Below are 25,405 nucleotides of genomic sequence, written 5' to 3'. Positions count from 1 at the left end.
ATGCGCACACGGGTGAGTAAACGGAGGTGGACGTGTGCTGATGTGTGGGAGGGTGTGTGTATACACTCCCCGGTCTGTTTTCTGTGAGGTCCTGGGCCTGTGACACTCCAGGAGCACTGAACACATTTAGCACCTGGGTATTAGCTTTTAAATATCTGAAAGAAACCAGGGCTTCTTGGTGAAATGGGTGATTCCAGGGTGGGATGGGAAAAAATAGGATATGCGTCTTGAGCATTTTATGTGGAAAAGAAGGAATGTTCTCAGAGAATGGTGGAGACATATCGGGAGGACACAGGAGCCAGCTTGAAAAAAGCCTACAACCAGCCGATTCTGGGATAAGTTGAGCATCAAAATGATAGTTTGGGGTACAATCCATTGAGAATTCATGAATCCACAGTTTTTAAAAGTTAATGATTCAAAAATTCGACAAGGACTAGGATAGTTACATAGCCTGACAGTATTTGCCACACATTTTTTTTTTTTAATTTCAGAAGGAAAAAGTAACTTACAGTTGAGAAACCTGATAGACATCACCTCAATTAAGTAATAAAACTGATCATCGTCGCAAATGGTCCCTACTGAAATAGCACGCCAGCTGTTAGCACGCGGCAGCAATACATGAGCTGGATCTCATTGTGAGAAAATATCAGAGAAAGCTAAAGTGAGAGTTTGTGTACCACAAAACTGCGTCCTTGGAGAATGTCAAGGTCATGAAAGTCAGGGAGGACTAGGATCCGCCAGCAGCACACAGCTCCGCGTTGTCTTCTGGTGCAGAGTGCGGGACGGACAGAGTAGGGAAGCACAGTGCGTGTGCGCGTGAGGGCGGACAGCGTTCCTTTCCTCGCTTCTGCGGTCGTCAGCGGTGATTTTCACAGGAGAAGGTCCTTGTTTATAGGGATGATCCTCATTTGAGAGTGACTGGGCGGTAAGGGAGAGAAACAAGATGACAGTGCCGCCAGGGCTACTCAACTGATTTTGAGTAAAAACTTTCTTAGCTAAGATCTGTCCTTCCTTCATTTGTCTTGTTCTAGTTACAACTTTACTTTGACACTAGTGATTCAGGGTGCGGGGTGGGGAGGGAGAGGAGGGAATGCTTTGTACTGTATTTAGAAGTTTTAGAAAATTGGAAATTCTGAGACCTGTAGTTTCTCGAAGACGACAGGAAAGAGGGCTGCAGGGCACCTGCTGGGAGGAGAGCATTGCGCTTACAGGGACTCGCCATGCTGGTCTGCACACAGAGCGGGCCTGTGGAGACGGAGCAGGGCGGGGGCTGCTCACCGTGCTGGGGTGGGCAACCAGCTGGGAGAGCTGGGGCTGGGAGCCGGGGCTGGCCACTGTCCTGCCCCGAGGTGGAGTCATACCTGAGGACCTTCCTTCTCTCTACAGTCGAGTCGTCTTCTGAAAGTGATCCCTCATCTGCTCTCTTGAGTATGATAAACTGAGTATAGTTTAGTCTTTGAAGTTGAAATTATGTCATTATCAAATATCCTAAAACAATTTACTATTGCTTAGTGGTAGTGTCCCTAGAACAGGTGTTCTTAGGATTACTGAAGAACTTACAAAATCAATATTGATGTTTAAAAAAGAAGACAGCCTTACATGCATGCCTCTTGCTGAGGTGGTTTGTGTTTTGTTTGGTAAGGTCAGAGCAGGTAGAACGTGTACCTCTGCTTCGCAAACACCGGTGATTTACACGCTGCTCATTGGACAGGACCGGTTTCCAGGCCGGTTAGTCAGCTTCCAGTGTGAAACCCTGACTCAGAAGCCGGTCGTCTGGGATGAGTCACCCTGCTCCTGCTGCGTCACGAGGTCCAGCGCAGCCTGGTTGCTCTCAACTGGCGCCCTTCCTGGAACCACAGACCCTGAGGATATTCAGGACTCTTCTCTCCCAAAGCTGCATGTAAGAGTGCTCCCCACGATGCTCAAGAAGGTCAGAGCTGTCGCATTCAGTGCAGCTTTAGTGTGTCAGGGCTTCAGGTTTCACAGAGAACTCTGGCCGAGAGAGGCAGTGAGGACTCTGGGTTTGGCCGCCAAGCCACGTGGTGATCCAGGGAGCATCATGGAATGTGTGACCTCCCTCGGCACTACAGAAACACTCAATGCCTTCTTCCTCGTTTGCACTCAGGCACAGGCCCCCGGACTTTCAGGTTCAGCAGTGAGAGGCCATGGAAAGGTGGGAATACCACATGACCCTCGTTTGAGAGTGACTGGGGGATGAATGAGGGAAAACAAGACCACAGCCCCCAGTGCTGCTCAGTGGATTTGGCATATTTTGAGTAAAAACTTTCTTAACTAAGATCCCTTCTTCCCTTCATCTGTCTTACTCTGATTTAGAACTTCACTAGGACACTAATACTCCTACCCGTTATAGCAGTGAAAAGGTCTCGGCTTGTGAACTAGCTGTATAGAGCATTTTAATACTGATTCTCGTCCACAAGTGTTGAAGCTACTTCTTACACCTTCTGTCCCTACAAGCCTGAATAAATGCCTGTCAGTTAATTCAGCTTGGTGGATCAAACACATATCAATCATCTGTAATACACAGCTAAGGGCTTCGATGGGTACGTGGGGAATACAAAGTATGTTCCCATCCCCCAGAAACTTGCAGTCAAAAAGGAGAGAGGAAAGATCTACTCAGGTTTTTGGGGAGAATGTTATAAAAGCTAAAAGACAAAAATAAATCATTTTGCATACAAGGAAAAAGGAAGAATTGGGAACTTACATGGTTGTCCAGTTGCTAGGACTCCATGCTCTCAATACAGGGGGCCTGGGTTCAATCCCTGGTCAATAAATGGTATCCCGCATGCCATAACTAAATATCCTGCATGCCACAACTGAGACCTGGTGCCACCAAATGAATAAAATACTAAAGAAAGGAAAAAAGAAAATTGTTTACACTATAGAATGAGAAAAATCAAGAAAGAAGTGGAATGAGTTTGTCTTTGAAAAATGGGCATCTTTAGACAGGTATGGTGGTGGGAACATGAAGTTTGTTTAGAGGAACTAATGGGAGCCCAGTGGAAACAGTGTCAGACTTTATTTTGGGGGGCTCCAGAAACACTGCAGATGGTGATTGCAGCCATGAAATTGAAAGACGCTTACTCCTTGGAAGGAAAGTTATGACCAACCTAGATAGCATATTCAAAAGCAGAGATATTATTGATATGTTGCCAACAAAGGTCCGTCTAGTCAAGGCTATGGTTTTTCCAGTGGTCATGTATGGATGTGAGAGTTGGACTGTGAAGAAAGCTGAGCGCCGAAGAATTGATGCTTTTGAACTGTAGTATTGGAAAGGACTCTTGCGAGTCCCTTGGACTGCAAGGAAATCCAACCAGTCCATCCTAAAGGAGATCAGTCTTGGGTGTTCATTGGAAGGACTGATGCTGAAGCTGAAACTCCAATACTTTGGCCACTTCATGCGAAGAGTTGACTCATTGGAAAAGACCCTGATGCTGGGAGGGGTTAGGGGCAGGAGGAGAAGGGGACGACCGAGGATGAGATGGCTGGATGGCATCACTGACTCGATGCACATGAGTTTGAGTAAACTCCAGGAGTTGGTGATGAACAGGGAGGCCTGGCATGCTGCGATTCATGGGGTCGCAAAGAGTCAGATACGACTGAGCAACTGAACTGAACCAAACTGAACTGAATGGGAGCCAAGACTCAGTTGGGGTGAGGCTGCAGTAACTTGGTCTTAGACTCACACATGCATGAATCAGGAGACCTGCAGGAGTCATGAGGATGCCCTGGACCTTCCATAACTAGTTGAGTGATATGACTATCTCTGTCCCTTAGGAAAGAGTATTTTAGAGCAACCTTCAGGAGTGGTGAGAGGGAAGGACCAGGTTAGGAGATCAGTTAGGAGACATATCCCTAGTCCACGTAACATGCAAAGCAAGAAGTAAAACAGGAATGAGAAGGAAGGATGATGAAGGATGATGTTAAAAAAGATAAACATGGAGCAAATGGATTGACTACAGCAACTGGGTGTGGAAAAAGGAAATAAAGGTCACTGGCAGATTTTGGAACAGAGTGACCAAGAAATGATGGGGCTGTGGCTGTGGCTGTGGCTGTGTTACACAAAGAGGGAACACACAGGAAGAACCATAAGTCTGGGCCACAAGACACAGGACATTGGGAGTCCTCTGATGGTAAAATCATAGAACTGGATTAAATGAGATCCTGGTCAGTTACCTGTGCTCAGGTTTCCCTGGACCTAAATAAACAACAGCACCAACTTTAGTCTGTATATCCTAGGAAGGATAGATGCATTTATACAGCTCTGTGCTAATGATAGGCAAAAAATCTAATTAAATCCTCTCCTTTGGTGGGTTCAGACTACTTCTTTCAAGACCTACACTCATATACTTCATTTTTTAAAAGATATCACTGGCATGATATATATGTTCTTTTAAAATTCATAAATACCTTTCATCTGTGATCTGGGCTTCTCTGGTGGCTCAACTGGTAAAGAATCCACCTGCAATGCAGGAGACCTGGGTTCAATCCCTGGGTTGGGAAGATGCCCTGGAGGAGGGAAAGGGTACCCACTCCAGTATTCTGGCCTGGAGAATTCCATGGACCATATAGTTCATGGGGTCATAAAGAATCAGATACAACTGAGCGACTTTCACTTCATCTGTGGTCAACTGATTTTTTTGACAGAGGAGCTGACATTTTAACTGGGAAAGAATAGTAATTCCCACAGGTAGCCCTGAGACAAATGGATATCCACATGCAAAAGAGTCAAGTTGACCCCTGCCTCATATCATATATAGGAATTATTTCAAAATAGATCATGGGCCTAAATATAAGAACTAAAACTATCATACTCAAAGGAAAAAATAGGAATATGTCTTTATAACCATATATACTGGGCAGTTGTTCCTTACATATGACACCAAAAGCGTATATACCCCCAAAAAATAAATAAAGGGGACTTCATAAACACAGAAATTTCTTTGCTTCACAGGACATTCAGGAAAGTAACAGACAACCCAGAGAACTGGAGAAACTTTTTGCAAATCACATATCTGGTAGGGGATTTGTAACCAAACAAATATAGAAACTAATGCAAAAAGTTGCATCATTATAAAAAAAGATAACCCAAATTAAAAATAGAGAATTTGAATAGACACTTCGCCAAAAAAGTTGGCCAAGAATCCCATGATATCATCATTTAGCCATCAGGGAAATGCAAATCAAAGCCACAGTGTGATATATCACCTCACACCCACTAGGGTGGCTGTAATAAAAAAGACAGCCAATAATATGTGTCTATAAGGATGTGGATAAAGGACCGAAGTCGTATGGACCTAACAGAAGCAGAAGATATTAAGAAGAGGTGGCAAGAATACACAGAAGAGCTACACAAAAAAGATCTTCATGACTGAGATAACCACGATGGTGTGATCACTCACCTAGAGCCAGACATGCTGGAATGCAAAGTCAAGTGGGCTTTAGGAAGCATCACTATGAACAAAGCTAGTGAAAGTGATGAAGTACCAGTTGAGCTATTTTAAATCCTAAAAGATGATGCTGTGAAAGTGCTGCACTCAATATGCCAGCAAATTTGGAAAACTCAGCAGTGGCCACAGGACTGGAAATGGTCAGTTTTCATTCTAATCCCAAAGAAAGGCAATGCCAAAGAATGTTCAAACTACTGCACAATTGCACTCATCTCATATGCTAGCAAAGTAATGCTCAAAATTCTCCAAGCCAGGCTTCAACAGTATGTGAACCATGAACTTGCAGATATTCAAGCTGAATTTAGAAAAGGCAAAAGAACCAGAGATCAAATTGCCAACAACCGCTGGACCATTTAAAAGGCGAGAGAGTTCCAGAAAAACATTTATTTCTGTTTTATTGACTATGCCAAAGCCTTTGACTGTGTGGATCATGACAAACTGTGGAAAATTCTGAAAGAATTTTCCTGCATGCAGGTCAAGAAGCAGCAGTTAGAATCAGACATGGAACAGCAGACTTGTCCCACATTGGGAAAGGAATACGTCAAGGCTGTATATTATCACCCTGCTTATTTAACTTATATGCAGAGTACATCATGAGAAATGCCGGGCTGGATGAAGCACAAGCTGGAATCAAGATTGCCGGGAGAAATATCAATAACCTCAGATATGCAGATAATACCACCCTTATGGCAGAAAGTGAAGAAGAACTAAAAAGCCTCTTGATGAAAGTGAAAGCAGAGAGTAAAAAAGTCGGCTTAAAGCTCAACATTCAAAAAATGAAGATCATGGCATCTGGTCCCATCACTTCATGGCAAATAGGTGAGGAAACAATGGAAACAGTAACAAACTTTATTTTGGGGGGCTCCAAAATCATTGCAGATGGTGACTGCAGCCATGAAATTAAAAAGACACTTGCTCCTTGGAAGAAAAGCTATAACCAATCTAGACAGCATATTAAATAGCAGAGATATTACTTTGCCAACAAAGGTATGTCTACTCAAAGCTCCAGTAGTCATATATGGATGTGAGAGCTGGACTATAAAGAAAGCTGAGCGCCAAAGAATTGATGCTTTTTAACTGTGGTATTGGAGAGGACTCTTGAGAGTCCCTTGAACTGCAGGGAGATCAAACCAGTCAATCCTAAAGGAGATCAATCCTGAATATCCATTGGAAGGACTGATGCTGAAGCTGAAGCTCCAATACTTTGACCACCTGATGCAGAGAACTGACTCATCGGGAAAGACCCTGATGCTGGAAAAGATAGAAGGAGAAGGGGACAACAGAAGATGAAATGGTTGGATGACATCACTGACTTGATGGACACAAGTTTGAGCAAGCTCTGGGAGTTGTTGACGGACAGGGAAGCCTGGTGTACTGCAATCCATGTGGTCACAAAGAGTTGGACGTGACTGAGCGACTGAACTGAACTGAACAAAGATGTAGAGAAACTGGAGCCCTCATAATGGCTGGTAAAATGGTGCAGCCACTTTGGAAAACAGTCTGGCAGTTCCTCAAAAAGCTAAACATCGCATTACCATATGATCCAGCAAAGCCACTCCTCAGTATAAACCCAAAAGAATTGAAAACATATATCTATGTAACTTGTACACTGACATTCATTGCAGTATTACTTGTAAATGCAAGAATATGGAAACAACCCAAATGGCCATCAGCGATGGATGGATAAATAAAATGTTACATATGCATATAATGGAATACTGTTCAGCAGTAAACAGGAGTTCAGTACTGGCACTTGCTATCAGTATAGCTTGGATGCAACTTGGAAATGTTATGCTGTGTGAAATAAGCCAATCTCAGAAGGCCACAGCTTCCATGATTCCATTCCTGTGAAATGTTCAGAGCAGACAGATCCATAGACAGGAAGTAGATCAGTGTGTTTGGGGGAGGGGAGAGCAGGGAGGCCCTGTGACAGCTTGGGGCTTTTGGACTAATGTTCTGGGACTAGACAGTGCTGGTGGTTGGAGAACACGTGTATGTATGTAATGCCACTGAACTGTACATTTTAGAATGGTGAAATTGTACATTTTATGTGTGTTTTGCCACAATATTTTTATTTGAGTGAATTTTATGGCATGTAAATTAGGTCTCAGTAAAGCTGTTATAAAAATACAAAGCATATCAGCCTGATTGTTTTCAGGGCACTGTGCTGAGGGGAAAAGTTCAATCCAAAGATCCTATAGTAGATGACTGCATTTTTATAACATTTCAAAGTGGCCAAATCTTAGAAACCGAGGACAGATCAGCAGTTTGTAAATGTTGGGGAGGGAGGGGGAGGGAGGGAGGTGGGTGATAAAAGACAGCCAAGGGGTCCCTGTGCACGACCTTTGGAGGTCCTTGTGGAGGTGGGTGCAGGACCTCCACAGTGGTGAACTTCACAGCACCAGGCTTGTGGGCACACAGATAGCATCGGGATGGGTGAGACCTGAGCCCAGGTGCATGGCAGTCGCGAATGTCTGGTGTGATGTCTTACTGTTGTCTGCCTGGGACAGTGTGCTACTGGGGGAAGGGGCAGAATTGACACTTCTGTCCATGGGAATTTCACTTCAAAATGTGTAAGAGGAGCTGTGTCTCTTTGAAAACTTGTTCTGGAGGCGGACTTCTGTGGCTGTGAGATGTCCTCTTCTGACATGCCTCAGCTTAGTCCAGTCTCATCTCCAGGGGCAGTGACTGCGATCCAAGTCCAGGACTCCAGTCATGTCCTAGTTACCTGTGTCCTCCTTCAGACCAAGCCTTGCAGCAGGATTTATTGTTTGGTTAATTTCACCAATGCAGTATTTTCCGAAAATAAAGAGGAAGTGAAAGTGTGGAAAAGGCCTTTCTCGAGACTTTTGCCATGCTTTAGTTACATTTAGCAAAAAAACAAAAAGATTGTTATTCTTTCCTATTCACTGATATTAGAAAGTTTCCATGTCACACTTTTATTTTAGCAAAGAGAAAATCCGATTTTTCTGATGAATAAAACCACATTTCTGTGCAGTAGAGATCATCCTGCTAACATCTCATGTTGAAAAGATAAACAGCAGGATTAACTGTTTACTTTAGGAGCGCGGTCTGCTTGTTTTTCAGGAGGACACAGTGTCCCGCTGTATCTGGTTTCCCGTCTGTTTGCGGCTTGGAGCTGGGAAAGGCCCTGCCCCTCGTGCTACGCACCCCTCCCGCCGCCTCCCCGCCCCCCCCCACCCGGGTTGGGTCCAAATTCCCCTCCCAACTTCTCCTCCCCTTTCTCTCTTTCCTGCTTTTTTTTTCTCACTTTATCCTGGAATTTCTTCTGTTTATTTCTTAGATTGGGTTTAGTAAGGGATCATAACGTGGCGAGAAAGACCGTTGTTGATCGGAGACTGCTTCAGTTGACTCTGACCTAGAATAGAGCAGCCGGACCTGACTCTGATTCCGGGAATTCTTGGTGAAGTGCTCAGAACTGCTTCCACGACTCATGTAAACATCCACATGTCACTTCATCTGCTTCTCTCTTGGAACACGAGCATCCGCAGACACACATGTGCACGCACGCTCACTGGTTCTCTCCCACTCTGCTTCTGTGTCTGTGATACAGAGCCTGTGAATGAAAGGAGGGAAAAATAAATATTTTTGAAAAGTTGGGAAGGGGCATTTGAAGCTTCAGAAATTAAATTATAGGCTCTCTGAAACCCCCTCTGTGAATCAACAGTTTTGTTTTTCTTCTTCCTTATGCTTGTTTTGTTGCTTTCACAGATTAACAGTACGTGTACTTTCGGAATTTTTAAAATGTTCTTTAATTAGCATGATGAGGCGTTCAGCCCATAAGAGAAGGAAAGGAAGAAGCATTCTTAGAGACAAACATTAACTCCACAGTGGACTTTATACTTCCATGGTGATATGCCTGGGGTTGAACCCTGCACCTCTTATCTGTTATTTTGTTGCTGGGCAGGTGCTGTGCAGCTCAGCAGTTTTACTCCCTTACTCCAGCCTCACCCTCCTGGCTCATGAATGCAAGAAAGTCAAGGCACCGCAGCCAAGGGCTCTGGGACCAGGCGAGCTGCGGGCCGAGGGTTTGTCATTGATTTCGACTGCTCAAGCAGAGAGGCGCTTTCCTTACAACAGACCTGGGTGGTGGGGTCGGCACCTGAGGCACCTCCTGAGCTGGCTTCCGGGGTGCCAGCGTTGTTTCTGAGCCCTCTCCCCTGCCTCAGTCGCTGTCCTGTGGGCCCTTCATGCAGGAGATCGGCCTCTTACAAAGGGGCTCACACCTCTTACCACTCAGGAGAGCTGATACCTGACCAGGGAATGCCACCTTCCTGTCGATCAGCTCTGTCTGGTAGCAAAGTGGATTTGCCTGGTGGGTGAAGGAAACGGAGACGCTTAGGTGCAGCGTAGGGGCAGGCTTGTCACCGGGGGCCAAACAGATTGGAAGTTACCTGGATTGTGAGGGTCTGAGCGGAGCTCCCAGCAGCCGGGCAGGTCTCCAGCGTTAGAGGAGCCCCTCCCCCATGGCCTGGCACCACGTGCTGACAGCCGTGAGAGCGGGGGAGGGGTTTACTTGGTGAAGGTCAGTCTTTTAGGCTTGGGTGGAACCTTGAGCTAAGTGGCATTCTCTTGTCAGACCCTTAACTTGGAGAGTTTTGAATGGCAGGCTGACAGGCTCTTTAACCCCTCCTCCCTGGAGACATCTTCTCTATGCTGTTTCAACATTTATCAACAGTGGACCACGTCTGAAAGCAGCAGTTTCCCTCCCATGCAAGGCTTGGGGTCCCAGCATCAGTGCTCAACATGCGTGAAAGTCACCTGCAGCCTGGGGCATGGCGTCACTGGGTGTCTTTGGCGTCCTGGCTGGGGCTCCAAACATTCCCTATTAAAACAACCACCTCCTGTGCCAGCGACCGTGTTTCTACAACAGCATTTGGTCTGAGCCCTCCCAGCATCCCCATTACTCCCCAGTGGCAGGAGGTGGGCATGCTGGCTGTCCTGGGCCAGTGATTGACCCACCTGAGCCTGGACCCAAACCCTCCACCCCATACAGCCCGCTCACTGCGGCTCCACACCGCCCCAGAGCTGCCCACCAGGGTGACATCTCTACCTCCATCCCTGTTTCCATAAACATAACTGATTTTAAATTAAGAATAATACATGGGAATACCCGAATAGTAAGTAGTCTTTCCCCTTATGACCACTTTCCCTCTATCTTTGTTCTTGCATAGTATTTTCCGGCCTTCTCTCAACTTCTCGAACATGGGAAAACTCCCATGTTGCTGTCCCAGTTTTGGAGTGTGCTGTGCACCCTGCTCTTAAGTGTGTTCCTGTCAGCTCTGTGCAGGACAGGCTTCCAGACCAGCCCTGGAAGGAGCCTTCCCTGACCACCTGGCCAGGCCCTTCCACCCCAGCACTTTCCCGCAGGCTCCATCAGTCCCCCACCTGTGCTCATCTGTGTGCTGGGGCCAGGCCTTTCCCTGGGGAGGAGCCGAGGACCCTGCCCAGGCCTGGGCCTGCAGCAGTCCCGCTGTACTTAGCATACAAGAAACCTCTTGAGGCCGGGGCACTGTTCGGGGCATGGGGATGAGCGTGTTCGTGCCAGTGTTACTGACTCTACGGTCCTCGAGGCCTCTCTGCGTCCCTCGAGGCCTCTCTGCGTCCCTCGAGGCCTCTCTGCGTCAAGCACTCCTGCGTCTGACCCAGTAATTTTGCACTTGGCTCATTTCTTGTGTTCACGCAAGTCAAGATGTCTTTTAAGGAAAAAAGAACAAGTCATACTTAAGTCTGCGAACTCAGAGAGTTTCCAAATACTCTCATAACTCAAATAACGGCTGAAGAGCCCAGCACATGGTGGCTGTCCAGAGGGTCTTTGTTTGGCGAGGATGTGAGTTGCAGAGTCAGATAAGAACCAGCTTCTGGAGTAGCAGTGAGTGCACGGTGGACTCTCCCGTCACACATAAGCATTGTAGCTGCAGAAACTGAACAGCAATCATTTGAGCTTTTGGAAATTGTCCTAAGGGCACACAGCAGATGGAGGACATTCCATCTGTGGAATCATGGAAACCTACTATGTCTCAGTAAGAACAGCGAGTCTGTGGCTCTTGCGCCCTGACCCACTTCCTGCCAGCTGCTGCTGCTCTAGGCTCTGCTCCAGGGGCGCAGACAGGGCCCAGTCCAGCACTCGGTCTCCCTCTAGGAGGGCTGTCCACCACATCCCTCATCCCCAGGCCTCTGTTGAGAGGCTCCACCCCAAGTGTGGGGGGCCAAGAGTACCTCGGGTGAGGGGCTCGCCCAGAAGACCAGCGCCCACCAGCACACATGCTGGGGCAGAGGCATCTGTGCAGGTGGAGGGTACTGCCCAGAGGGAGGTGGTGCCCAAGAGTGAAGGGAACGGGATCTGGAAGAGCAGTTCACAGCGTGCTTCAGGCAGATGACAGAGCCACGAGCAGGTAACAGAGAGCATCAGGGAAAGAGCCGAGGGCCGCCCCGGAATCGCTGTCAGATGTGAGAGGCAGGAGGGGTGTGCTCAGGAGCAGTCAGAGCACTCACGGCGAGATGTGGATGCAAAGCTCACTGCCCTGCAGGCCTCCACACCGCCTCTATCCCCACACTGGACAGTCAGCTTCTTGACCCATGGACAAATCTTATAGCCAGTATCAATGTCTTATAGCCACAGCATATTAAAGAAAATGTCACATGTGTGGAATTTTAACACTAGTATCTTTAAGATAGGGCATTCTTCTGGTTTCCACCTGCCAAATAACCACTCCTGAACAGAGTAGTGCATCAGGTGAGGGGACAAGGGTTTCCTGGTGTTCTTGGGTATAAAATACTATATTGCAAGGAAAATTGATCACACTAATAATTATATATGATTTTGGTGTATTTTTTCCTCTGAAGACCTGACAAAGTAAATTTTAGAAAAATTATCGCTAGCAGCATTTTGGTGATGATTTTCAAGGAATACCTATTAATATATTTGAATATTAATGTTTGGTAAAACATAATTTGATTGCTAAGTAATGTCTGATTCTTTGCGACCCTGTGAACTGCAGCATGCCAGGCTCCCTTGTCCTTCACTGTCTTCTGGAGTTTGCTCAAACTCATGTGCATTAAGTCAGTGTTGCCATCCAACAGTCTCATCCTCTGTTGCTCTTCCTCCTCCTACCCTCAATCTTTCCAAGCATCAGGGTCTTTTCCAATGAGTCAGCTCTTTGCATGAGGTACAGAAAGTATTAGAACTTCAGCATCAGTCCTTCCAATGAATATTCAGTGTTGATTTCCTTTAGGATTGACTGGTTTGATCTTCTGGCTGTCTAAGGGACTCTCAAGAGTCTTCTCCAGCACCACAATTTGAAAGCATCAATTCTTCGGTGCTCAGCTTTTTTTATGATCCAGCTCTCACATCTGTACATAAAGGTTGATTAGCTGATTATTAAGTATAATATTAGGGGCTTCCCTGATAGCTCAGTTGGTAAAGAATCCTCCTGCAATGCAGGAGACCCTGGTTCAATCCCTGGGCTGGAAAGATCCCCTGGAGAAGGGAAAGACTACCCACTCCAGTATTCTGAGAAGGAAATGGCAACCCACTCCAGTACTCTTGCCTAGAGAATCCCACGGATGGAGGCTACAGTCCACAGGGTCGCAAAGAGTCGGACATGACTGAGTGACTTCACTTTCACTTTCAAGTATAATATTTATAGTTTTTCGGATCCTCTAATTGTTATGCCTTTAGACTGTGCTGCCATATGTGGCTGTTTACATTTAAATTAATTACAGTTAGGTAAAACTTAAAATTCAGCTCCTCACCCACATTAGCTGCATTTGAAGCCTGCGTGGCTGCCACAGTAGCTGCAGGGCCACCCGTCAGCATGGTTTTTGAGCCCACACGCTGCTACGGGCTGCCGTTCTCTGCTTTGTTCCTCACTCCCACTGTGTGTTCATCTGGTCTACCTGTCTTGAAATAAGGAGTTTAGCTCCACTTCTGGCTAATTTCTTAGCCTGGTAATTTCCCACTTTTGTACATTTAAAAAGAGGTTTATGTTAAATATGTTTATATGTTCATTTTATCTTATTGTTAAGAGTTCTCTTATGTAACATTATGTGGTCTTGGGCAAGACCCCAAAACCTTCTGATCTTCAGTTCTCTGTATGCTGAGTGAGGGTGAGAATAGTCACTCCCTCAGAGGCCATGTAAGGCTAAAACAGTGCCCGTGGAACAGGGCCTGGCACCCACCACCCACTGTCAGAATGATGCGCTTCTAACCCATGCCCACTCGAGAAAATTAACATTTGTTATTTTAAGCTTCCAACTTGTAGAATGACTTGCTGTGTAGCAATAGATAGCTAATCGAATAACCAGTCAGTGAGGCAGACAAAAACAGTTAGTGCAGGAACACAAGACTTGAAAAATACACTTAAATGACTTGACTCACAGATCTCATACAGAACCATCTTTAACAACTAGCACATGTGCATTCTTCTTGGTTGATATTGTCTTAAAAATTGATTGTGTGCTAGGCCATACAGCAGATCTCTACAAATGTAAGACAACCAGCATATTCTTTCACTGTAGTGCAATTAAATTAGAGTTAATGGCAAAAATATGTGCATTTTCAATCCCTATAGAAAAAAATTTTAAATACTTCCAAATAATTCCTAGATCAAAGAAATAATAATGGAAAAATATTAATTAAAAATAATAATTAAAAATACCTAGAACTGATGAATAATCGTAAAAATACTAAATATCAAATTTTACGTGATATCGTTAATTTAATACTTAGAAGAAATGTTATAGTCTGAGCTCATTTTAGAATGAGAGGAGATTCAAAATTAAATGAGCCAAGCCTCTAACATAAAAAGCAATTTAAAAATAGTAGGATAAATACAAAGAAAATAGAAGGAAGGAGATTATAAGCATAAGGGTAGAAATTAATGACGTGAACTGAGTAAACAAAGCCAAGAGTTGGTTCTTTGAAATGATATAATAATAATTCAATGAAAAAACTCGTAAAGAGAGGAGACACGATATAAATAAGCACAACTGAAAAGGGAAGATATGAGGATCAGCCCTATCAGTTAGAGGTGCAGTGAGAGGGCATTGTTCTGTCTTTATGCCAATAAACTTGAAAATGTAAACAAAATGGATAAACGCCTAGAAAAATATAACTTACCAGAAAATCCCCAAAAGTTCAACTATTATTCAAGAAATTAAGAGTTAAAGTCTTCCCAGGTAAAGAAAGCACGATAGCGAAGTCATTTTATTACTAAATCCTTTCAAAGTCATGTGTCAGAAAACACATGACTCTAGTCATATACAAAGTTTTCACATGAAAAAGGAATTCCTGTCAGCTCATTATATGAAGTGGATATAAAGAATCCTGATACCAAATCTGAGAGAGAAAATTAAAGGTCCATATCACTCATGGGTATAGATAACAAGTCTGAATACATAGCAGAATCGTTGCTCTTTCTTGGGAGTAAAAAATTGGTTTCATACTTGGTAAACTGTCATTGTCATTTACCACATTAGCAAAGGAGATGAAAACATAGTCTTTTCATTGACTACAAAAAATGCATTATATAAGCTCTAAGACCCATTCATGATTTTTAAAATTTCTCAGTAAACTAGGAATCTTTAACCTGATGAAAAATCTACCACCAAAAAAAAAAAAAAACACAACTGAGGCTACATACTTTCTTTAAAACCAAGAGCACAGTGAGGATGCCATGCCACTGCCTCTGCTCACTGTGGCACTGAAGACGTTCGAGGGCAGTCAGAAGAAATGATGCAAAAAGAGCATGGGGCTGGGAGGCGGGCGCTTTCCTTATGCACAGACCAGATGGTAACATGAACCTTACACTAGAAGTGTCGTGAATAGTAAACTCCATTCAGTTCAGTTCAGTCGCTCAGTCGTGTCCAACTCTTTGCAATCCCAGGAATCACAGCACGCCAGGCCTCTCTGTCCATCACCAACTCCCAGAGTTCACTCAGACTCACGTCCATCGAGTCCATGATGCCATCCAGCCATCTCAGCCTCTGTCGCCCCCTTCTCTTCCTGCCCCCAATTCCTCCCAGCATCAGGGTCTTTTCCAATGACTCAACTCTTCACATGAGGTGGCCAAAGTACTGGAGTTTCAGCTTTAGCATCATTCCTTCCAAAGAAATCCCAGGGCTGATCTCCTTCAGAATGGACTGGTTGGATCTCCTTGCCCTCCAAGGGATTCTCAAGAGTCTTCTCCAACACCACAGTTCAAAAGCATCAATTCTTCAGTGCTCAGCCTTCTTCACAGTCCAACTCTCACTTCCATACATGACCACAGGAAAAACCATAGCCTTGACTAGACGGACATTAGGATTGATGAATTACAGGAGCTGATTGTACTTTCCATCCATTGGCCACCAAGAAAAACACAGTCTAAAACAGCAAGCACAGCCATGCGCAGTCTAGTCACAGACCTGACAGGTGGAGCACGGGCTGTACAGAGAACCATGTTCTAAAAACTGGCCTGAGCACCCCTCCCTTCCCCCAAGGCAGGACGGACTCCTGGTGCCAGCCAGAGCGCCCTTCCTGCTCACAGCCCCAGAGCTCACCCCCTACCATCTCCTTACAGTGAGAATATTCAAGCTACTGCAGTCACCCCCAGGGTACTGCCTCCCTGCGAAGGCATTTGTGTTCCCTGAATGTGATGTAATTTATGGGAAACACCTCTTGATTCAGGAAAAACAAGTTGACCAAGGGCCTTTGTGTGCAGACCTGCAGTGGTTTTTGGAGCTTGCTGGTCAAGGGCAGGGAACACTGCAGTGCCTGGGGCTCCTGGGTGCTCCTCAGCCCGCCCCCACTGGGAGTGTGCTGACCACCATCACCCCCACCCCCCGGCTCCCGTCCCCGTGGGCCAGGGGCACAAAGCCGCCTGTGAGAGCAGAGCAAGGAGGGCGGGGGTGTGTGCTGCGTGTGAACACAGTGAGGAGAATAGTAGGGGGGCCTGAGTGCCTCCCTCCCCCTCAAGGCAGGACGGACTCCAGGCAGAAGAATAAACAGGAGCACCCTTCCTGGGTCATCTCTGACATGGGCAAACGTCAGAGCAGGTTTAAGGCAAGGGTAGGATCCCGTTTCCCACCTCCCCCTTCTCAGCACAAGCAGTCAGCAATTCTCTCTAGTTTCAGGTAGCTCTGAAATATAAACATTACCATATGCAGAATAGATAGCTAGTGGGAAGTTGCTCTGTGCCCTGAGGAGATCAACCCATTGCTCTGTGGTGACCTAGTGGGGTGGAATGGGGTGGGACGGGGAGGGAGGTTCCAGAGGGAAGGGATATATAAACACTTATGGCTGATTCCCATTGTTGTATGGCAGAAACAAACACGACATTGTGAAGCAATTATCCTCCAATTAAGACAAAAAATTCTAGTCTTAAAAAGCAGATCCTTTTGGATTCTGTGGGAGAAGGCAAGGGTGGAATGATTTCAGAGAAGCATTGAAACATGTATATCATCATAAATGTGAAATAGATCGCCAGTCCAGGTTCGATGCATGAGTCAGGACGCTCAGGGCTGGTGCACTGGGATGACCCTGAGGGATGGGATGGGGAGGGAGGTGGGAGGGGAGTTCAGGATGGGGAACACATATACACCCATGGCTGATTCATGTCAATGTATTTCAAAAACCACTACAATATTGTAAAGTCATTAGCCTCTAATTAAATAAATAAATTAAAAAGCAGATCCGTGGAGGTTTTTGCATACATCTTGACTTCATATGTGTTAACGGTAATGCAGAGCAGTGTGAAATGCCCCAGGGGTCTGTCAGGCGACCGATGGCGTAGGAGTGGGTGTAGGACCCCCTGCCCTGCCCTCTCACAGCTGGCAGATGGAGCCTGGTCACTCGGCCCTGCCTCAGCCTGAGTTAGACTAGGAGCAGAGGAGCAAGTCAGGGCAAACTGAAGGGCTTCCCTCCTAGAGGCTCTGCCTTGCGGAATGGTCAGGGGACAAAACCACAGGATAGGTGTAACACGGAAGCGTGTGCTGTCTTCATCCCTGCCTTCACGCAGCGGGTTGCTCCAAACAGGACAGGATCGTGAGAGACCGTGCCTCAGTGCTGAGCGTCCATACAAAACATAAATGTTCTGTTACGGCAGACAGGGTAAACAAGGGAAAAGGGGCTACTCTGCGTCTGGCAATGATAAAATACTTGATTTGAAAGGTGGTCTCAGTGTGCTGTTGTAAAGCACATTGGGTTTAGGGAGTAGTTATCTTCCTGAAGAGAATTCTGTCTCCTACTGTTTTCTGTGGCTGGTGGCCCACACACTTGCTGGTACACAGCTAAGAAGTGCATGTTTTAGTTCAGTATTGTTCATTTATCCTGGTTCGCCTATTTAGGAAGATGCCTACAGTGGATTTCTGTTGCAGAAGAAGGAAAGTCTGGTCTCTGTACCGAATCAAAACCTGTTTCCTAAAGAGCAAATGTGGATGCTTTTTTGTAGAGTCTGCCTTCTTGTGCAAGATGCCCTTGGACTCTTCAGTGAGGTGCACTTGGAGGGCGACATACTGAAGGACAGGCAGCTGGAGGGGAAGTGCTGCAGGCTGTCAGGCATGAAGGTTCTGCAGAAGGTCACCAGAGCAAGGTGAGACATCTGTACGCTTATTTTTAAAGACAAACTAGGCCCGAAAGTTTGCCTCTAAAACAAGGGCCGGAGTTGGGTTAAGCCCATAAAGTATTTCTGAGAGAAACATTATAAGTGACAACAGAAATAATGCTGCAAGTTTAGTGATTCACAATTTTATTAAGATTAGGATTAAAAATGCTATATATGTGTCTTTTAATTCTAAAGTTTTTTCTATGTATTATCTATACTAATAAGGTAGCTTTGCATGAGTCAGTTTATATGAATGAAAGTACAACTTTGTGAAAAGGCATTTCAAAACTCTTATTTTGCCGTGTTTTTTGCTTTCCATGGCAAGAAAGCATATTTTTTGTCGAGTTGCATGGCACCTCACCCCTTGATGTTGTTTTGGATAGGAATGGTACATGGATCTGGCCCAGCTGTTCGTTGTTCCATTCCAGTAATCATCTTAGTCTTGAGTTAGGGGAAAGAAGAACATTTTTAATGGTACTATTCAGTCATGTAGAGAATGGTAAACAGTGAATTTGGGGGTTTCTCATTGGAGCCTCTTTCCTCAAACAGCATGTCATCGTAGGTCTTGATGTCGGTGTTTTGCTGGAGTAACGTCTGAGCTTGTCACACTGTCTGAGGGAGGGCAAGCCCATCATGTGCACTTGCGGTCCGACTTAGAGCCGGTTGGAAGCCAGTGGTCTGCTTTGCAGCGGTCTGCATTGCAGCCGTCTGCTGTGGTCTTCCTAAACTTTGAGCATTGCCGAGCATTCCTCCGCCCGACCTCCATCCACAGTCCGCTCTCCCATCCTGGCTCTGTGCCTCATCTGTCTTTCACATGGCACCGGGCAGGTGAGCAGTGGCTCCACCCAGGACCCTGCTTTCCTGAAGGACAGACCCCCTGTGAGCCCTGCGTTGATTCACGCACGTTTGTCTTGTAGCAGGTACTTCTGCCTGTTTGTGGAAAGGTGGCTGTATTGTAATGTAATTGCCTTATAGGTTAGGCACAGCACTGCCCAGATATTTGGAAAGCCCAACTGGGCTGCGTGAACCTTGTCCTTACGAAGTTGAACCTCATTTAGCCCTTGGTTTCAGAATCACAAGCATCTGGAAAGACTGTGTGTAGTTGTGGTAAGTGAGGTGTTGCCCCGACATTAGCCTGGTGGCAGTAACTCCACTGGCCCCATGTAGACCTCCCAGAGGTGCACTCAGCACAGTTCCCCCCGTCACCACCACACGCCAGGTACAGGGGGCTCTGCGTCACGTGCATCTCAGTGGAGCCCCTCCAGCTGGCAGATCTCGAGTGTTGCAGGCCAAGGGGCTGCTCCTGGGGACACACTCCCTGCTGGTGAAGGCAGGACTCACCTCCAGTGCCATGCTTCTGGGGACTGACAGAGCCTGGGGCCCAGGGGCTCTGGCTCCATAAAGCACGTGCTCTTTACCATGAAGCCACAGAACCGTCTGTGTACCTGACATTTAATCAGGTTCTTGTGAGCTGTACTGGAGGTATACTGCTGTCTACAACGTTGCCATAGGACATATTTTTTCTGTAGGAAATGCACTGAATAGTCTAAATAATTTGTTTACAGACAAACTTTTGGAATCCACTCCATTTTTAAGTTGAACTAAAATTTGACTAAGTGTCTTTTAGTTGCTAACTCATGTCCTACTCTTTGCCACCCCATGGACTCTAGCCCTGCAGGCTCATCTGTCCATGGGATTTTCCAGGCAAGAATAATGGGGTGGGTTGCCATTAAAATAGTTGATACTTCTTTTTAGGTTGGAATTAATTTATTTATCTTATGTATTTCACTTTACTTTGACATGTAACCATCCAAATAGATTGTCTTTTTGTTCTTTTGGAAGCTATATTTCTTCAAAACAAATTATTTAATAGTTTTGGAATGCTGAATGTTATAATTGCCTATTAGTGACATCACCCACTGTCAGTCATCCATCCATGGCCCAGTAAACAAAAACTGCCTCTTTTTTCCCCAAAATTATTGTGTTTCATAGCAACTCATAAACCTTAACAAAATATATTTCTCATAAACCTTGACAAAATAGACTTACTTCCCAGAATTCAAGCTAAAATGATTACTTATAATTATATAACTCCAATATCTAATATAGAAAGCTACTTCTTTGCCAGTTGGAAGGTAGTTTTATGTCTGGGCTAAGTCATGGAGTCTTTTAAATTTTAGCTCCTGGGTTTCTTCTGGTCCACCGTCAATAGTGGCAGCTTTGGGTGGACTGATGGCCTTGGGGCTGGGCCCCTGTTCCGGGGACCCCACCCTGTTCACCTGCCCCCCTTGGAATGGTTGAACAAAAACAGCTGTCTTTTGTGTTTCTCTGACACATTTATTTTTGGTGTTTTGTATCTGTGCTGACCAGTTAAAGTGAGAAGAGTCAGGAAAATAGCCTGGATATAATGGAAAAGACCATTTTAAATAGCACTGCTAAGCCCACCCCTGCTCTGCTCTCTTCCTCCCCAGGACTCCGGCTGTTTGTCCAGGGACAGGCGTGTCCCCTGACCTTTGTTCTCCCAGGTGGCCTCTGCAACGGTTTAGAGGTCAGATAGGCTGAAAACTCACTTTACTTTGGTGTCATAATTCTGGGTATGAGCTTTATCTTTTTCTTGCTGATTAGTATGTGATCTTATTTTTATGTGATATAGCAATACTGAGGGAAAATAGAACTTTTCTGAAATATATTAACCCTAGAAGTATAGAAAACACAGTAGCAACATTTTTGCAGGGGAGGGGAACCTCTTTCAATTCAAAATCCTGCTAGTACTTATGTCCCAACTTGTTAAAACCAAAGCTACTGACCCTCTAAAGTGCAGTATTAGTTCATAAGGTACTACTTTGTTTAGATTTTTTCCAGTGGCACTTTGAGAGTAATGTACTGAAGACTATTGAAGACTTGTGAAGTGAGCCCTCACTTCCCTGGTGGCTCAGGGGTTAAAGCGTCTGCCTGCGACGAGGGAGACCTGGGTTGGATCCCTGGGTCGGGAAGATCCCCTGGAGAAGGAAATGGCAACCCACTCCAGTATTCTTGCCTGGAGAATCCCATGGACGGAGGAGCCTGGAGGGCTACAGTCCACAGGGTCGCAACGAGTCGGACACGACTGAGCGACTTCACTTTCACTGTATACAGACGAGTCTGCCTGAGTGCTGACCATGATGAAGGAGCAACTTCCACGGTCTTTGACCTTGAATTGTCCCCCTTTGAACTGAAGACTAGACCTGCCCAAGGACTGGGGCAGTTGTTGCTTTAAGTGATGAGGTCTTAAATGTCTGATCTCAGAAGATTTCCTGAAAGCAGTGAGTGAAAAGAATGTTGAGGCATCTTGATTTTGCAAATAGAAATTTTCTCCTCAAATTGGTAAGATGTTATCTGTGAAGATGTAAAAGTAGGGTTAAGAGAAAGTATAATTCATTTATTCTTTAAATATTTGTGCCTGTTTGTGCTATGCATCTGGTTAGTTACTGCTCTGCTAGATTTGGGGGATTTATCCTAAACCAGAAAGTACTGAAATAAAAAGTCAGTCCAGATGAAGCCTCAAATCCTGTTAACTAGGAATTCTGCAGTGACCCAGGAAAAATTAGGGCCCCTAGGAATTTTTGAGAGAAGAAACGAAGAGGTAACAAAATTGAAAATGGAGTAGAGTTGATTCTGCTCTTGTATTTTTAATATATTTGAAAGAGAGGGAGAGACTGGGGCAGGGGTGCAGACCTGGGAATCTCTGCAGCCACTGAGGGCAGAAGGAGGGACCTGGCACCGTGGATTTGTAACTTCCGGTAGCTCCGGGCTGGAAGTCGGGAAATTCTCCAGGGAGCCAAGACTGATGCCAGGAGTGTAGATTAGCCCTTTCCTGCCCGAGCTCACAGACCAGCAGGAGAGCCAGGAGGAGGTCCTGAAACACACCCACCAGTGAGTGCCAGACACAGCAGCCATTTTGTAGGGCTCAGAGGGCAGGTTCAGATTTGGGGACCCTGGAGAGAACCGCAGGAGTCTGGGGCTGAGGACTCAGGGGAGGGCGGGAGGACACACCCCCCTGGTCAAGACATCCACTCCCCCGCCTGGGGCGGAGACTGGTAAGCTTTGAGGATAGTGTGAGGGGTTGGGCATGCTGCTGCTGCTGCTGCTGCTGCTGCTGCTAAGTCACTTCAGTCATGTGCGACTCTGTGTGACCCCATGGATGGCAGCCCACCAGGCTCCCCCATCCCTGGGATTCTCCAGGCAAGAACACTGGAGTGGGTTGCCATTTCCTTCTCCAATGCATGAAAGTGAAAAGTGAGAGTGAAGTCGCTCAGCCGTGTCTGAGCGGGATGTATTTCAGAGAATGGTCCAATTAATAGTTGGTATTTACATGCCAGCTTTTGTTTTAAAGGTAACAGATTAAGTACCAATAGTCTTCAACTTTGAAACCAAGTTTAGTTAGCTTGCTCACAAACTAACCCATGGCTAGGAGGTCAGAAGCCCCCATTCCACCCCCAGCCCTCAGCACTTCCTGTCCAGAGCAGTCACCCTTTGTCCCAGGTACCAGTCCCTCCTGCCTCATATCCGGGCTCGCTGAGGCCCTCTGCCTCCTGCAGCAGCTCCCTTGGCCCAGCGCTCAGGGCTGTGTGGGTTTCTCCTGACCTGTGTCCCACCAGAGGGGTGTGTTCTGATGTAAATTTGAGTGACATCTTAGTGATACTATGCAATTATCAACACCTGTCTGAGGAGCCCTGGAATGGCTCCCCTAGCTGGCCTGTGCCGGGTACAGGCTGCCCAGCCCAGAGTCCCAGTGGCTTACTGAGATACAGACTGGTTCTCAACCCAGCCACTCCCCTCTGCATGGTGTAGACCATTGTGGATTAGCATACCTCGTGGCCAGTGTCCACGCTGGCCTCCCCATCGCCAGGCTCTGTTTCTCACTCACCATTGTACTTCCTGTGCACGGTTCAGTTCCTGGCACCTGAGAGGCTCATAATAAGCGTTTGTGGAATGGACATTAGTTGTTTGCTTGGATTCATCTTAGATTTTCCTCAACAAGATTTGAACTTGTGCTTTCTTAGCAGTAATCACTGGTGCACAGTTTTAGAGGGAAGAGTGGAGACTAAGTTGTCCAAAGACCAAGTGCAGATGGGAAACATATCCTCTGTGTACCCTGGGCTGGGACCCTGGGTCCTCCCCACTGTGTCCAGGGGCACGCGCTTGAGGGTGTTGGGAAAGCGTTTTGTCAGGGATGGGATCCCAGCTTATGGAGGAGGACCTGGAACAGGTGAGGGTGACTAGCCCAGGTCAGGCTCTGCTGTGACTCTGGGCCCTGGGCCATCAGTTTCCTGGAGGCCCTTGTATGACCAGGTGCATGGAGGGGCAGCACAGGAAGCTTTTAGGAACTGTCCACACAAGTGGACGGGGCTTGGGGGCCGTTGTTGAGGCATCATCTCAGATGCTGTTTCAGCAGAAAGCGTGTCTGGTAAGTGCTCTCCTGGGAACAGAAGCCTCAATGACTTCCTCCTTTGATTCCCCTCTTCAGATGGCTGCCTCTTAAACAGACACACTTCCCTTGGGGTTTGCACATTGCTGTGGTTGGAATCCTCTTTCAAGAGACATACTCAAGAAATCTTTCATCATTTTGAAAAATTGTTCCTGGTAGGTTCACCACCCAGTTAATGGCAGGAGAATAAAGTGTCACTGAAAGAGAATGTACTAAATCCTAAAACCAAGAATGCTCAAAAAACTGGCCAAAAGAGACGAAGGACTGACCCACGTAGAACACTTTGGGTGTTCTCTCTTCACTCACGATGCTGAGTAAAGAGAGTCCATGCAGAAGGCTGCATGCACGCTGTGGGGTCCCACTTGCATGAAACAGAGGAAACCCATGGGGACAGAGTGCAAGTTGGTGCTCGCCAGGCGGGAGGAGAGCAGGGGGTGACTGCTGGTAGGCACCGCGTCTTCCTGGGACAATGACAGTATTCCAGGACTGGACGACGTTGTGAATGTGCTCACTGCCAGTGAACTACGCTGTGTGACTTGGTTAATCCTGCATCATGTGAATTTCACCTCATTCTTTTAAAGGGACATAAATGAATTCATTGCCCGAAAAGTACACTGTGTTATGAAAACAGCTACAAATGTGTCATAAGTCCAGTTGGAGAAGAATAGTTTCTAAATGAAATGTCTAGGCATAATTTCACATCACTCAAAAAGACCCAATTAGGGAGTTAGGGGCTCAGGAGGAAATGTCGAGTATTGAACTTGAACCGTAAAGATTATTTCTGGGAAACTAGGACAGATTTATTTAGTAAACTGGGCACTTCTAAATCATTTATTACCTTTATCATTCAGTGAACAACCCTTAAGAAGAGAAAACTCTTGTATATCTCTCTGTGTAACCAGTTATGGAGACATTGACAAAGGGGAAAACCGGCAGATTACAGAAAGGCTCATACACCCACCAGGTTGATCACAGGAAGAGGAGGAGAGAGAACCACAAACCACCTGAAAGAGGCGTTTGAACTGTGTAGGCCAAGCATTAACCACTGTCAGGATCACTGCCCTAGTAGTGCTTCAAAAAGCCATCCAATAAAAAGAAATTTGCCCTGTCTGTCGGCAGTTAGATACAGGAGTTCTGCCCCGAGGGCCCTCTGCACGTCTGTCCGTGTCACACGGCGGCTGAGTGTGGATGCAGGGCTGAAGTCAGTCCAGTCGGCAGGAAGCGGACCTGCCAGCGGGGCTGCACTGACAGTCCAAGGAGGTTTCTGCTGGAGCGGGTGGGGCTTTACCCAGAGGCTTTCAGGGTGTGGCTGGTGAGGTTCATCCAGTTCATGGCAGACACCCATGGGAGGGCATGTCCCCACCCATAAGTTCATTCCTCTTATCTCTTGACCAAAAATAGACTGTCTTGCTGGAGCCAAGTGTTACTTATCCACATGTCCTCTGTAGCAATTAATAGAGGGTGCAGTGATAACCCGACTAAAATGATGAGGTCTGAACCACAGCAGACTGTCACAGTAGTTCTTGGCCATTTGAAAACATAAAGGAATTGTTAGTAGCAATCTCAGAAGTGGCTCAGACACCTCCCCCACCTTGCTCCACCCTCTTCCCCCCAGTGACTTGAGGGACACAGTCAAACCCAGTTCACTGGGGTGATTTTGGCAGTGACGGCCTGACTCATGCAAGGGCTTGCTTAGCAAAATCAAAGCTTCAGGGGCGACACTGGTCTGAGTAGAGGCAGTGGAGGGGAGAGCAGGGCTCCGCACCACTGTCTTGTGAGTCTCATCTCAGGCGTCGGTCAGTGCACTGGGGGCTGACCCCTCAGGCATCAGGCAGGAGAGGTAGCACTTGCCTTCCCAGGTGATT

The 25,405-nt window shown here is 46.3% G+C and overlaps 1 protein-coding gene and 1 long non-coding RNA gene across 21 annotated transcripts in view; one reads left to right on the top strand and one right to left on the bottom strand.

The window, feature by feature from the left end:
* The window catches only part of SPIDR (scaffold protein involved in DNA repair), a 283,040-nt gene that overhangs the window by 225,013 nt on the left and 32,622 nt on the right, over positions 1-25,405 (top strand). For 18 of the 20 annotated variants that reach the window (XM_069599972.1, XM_069599973.1, XM_069599977.1 and 15 more), the window contains one exon: positions 17,921-18,061. The exons of the other annotated variants lie outside the window; for them this stretch is intronic. In XM_069599972.1, the coding sequence (XP_069456073.1) occupies positions 17,921-18,061 (141 nt within the window). The remainder of the gene's footprint in view (positions 1-17,920; positions 18,062-25,405) is intronic. 20 annotated transcript variants of the gene reach the window in all.
* On the bottom strand, positions 7,513-9,952 carry LOC138445756 (uncharacterized). The gene is made up of 3 exons (XR_011258989.1): positions 9,884-9,952; positions 9,742-9,801; positions 7,513-9,045 (listed from the first exon to the last, which is right to left on the bottom strand). It is a non-coding gene; the product is annotated as an uncharacterized lncRNA (long non-coding RNA).

The sequence above is a fragment of the Ovis canadensis genome, chromosome 9, assembly GCF_042477335.2.
Source record: "Ovis canadensis isolate MfBH-ARS-UI-01 breed Bighorn chromosome 9, ARS-UI_OviCan_v2, whole genome shotgun sequence".
Lineage (NCBI taxonomy): Eukaryota > Metazoa > Chordata > Mammalia > Artiodactyla > Bovidae > Ovis > Ovis canadensis.
This window is presented reverse-complemented; position numbering and strand designations above follow the sequence as displayed.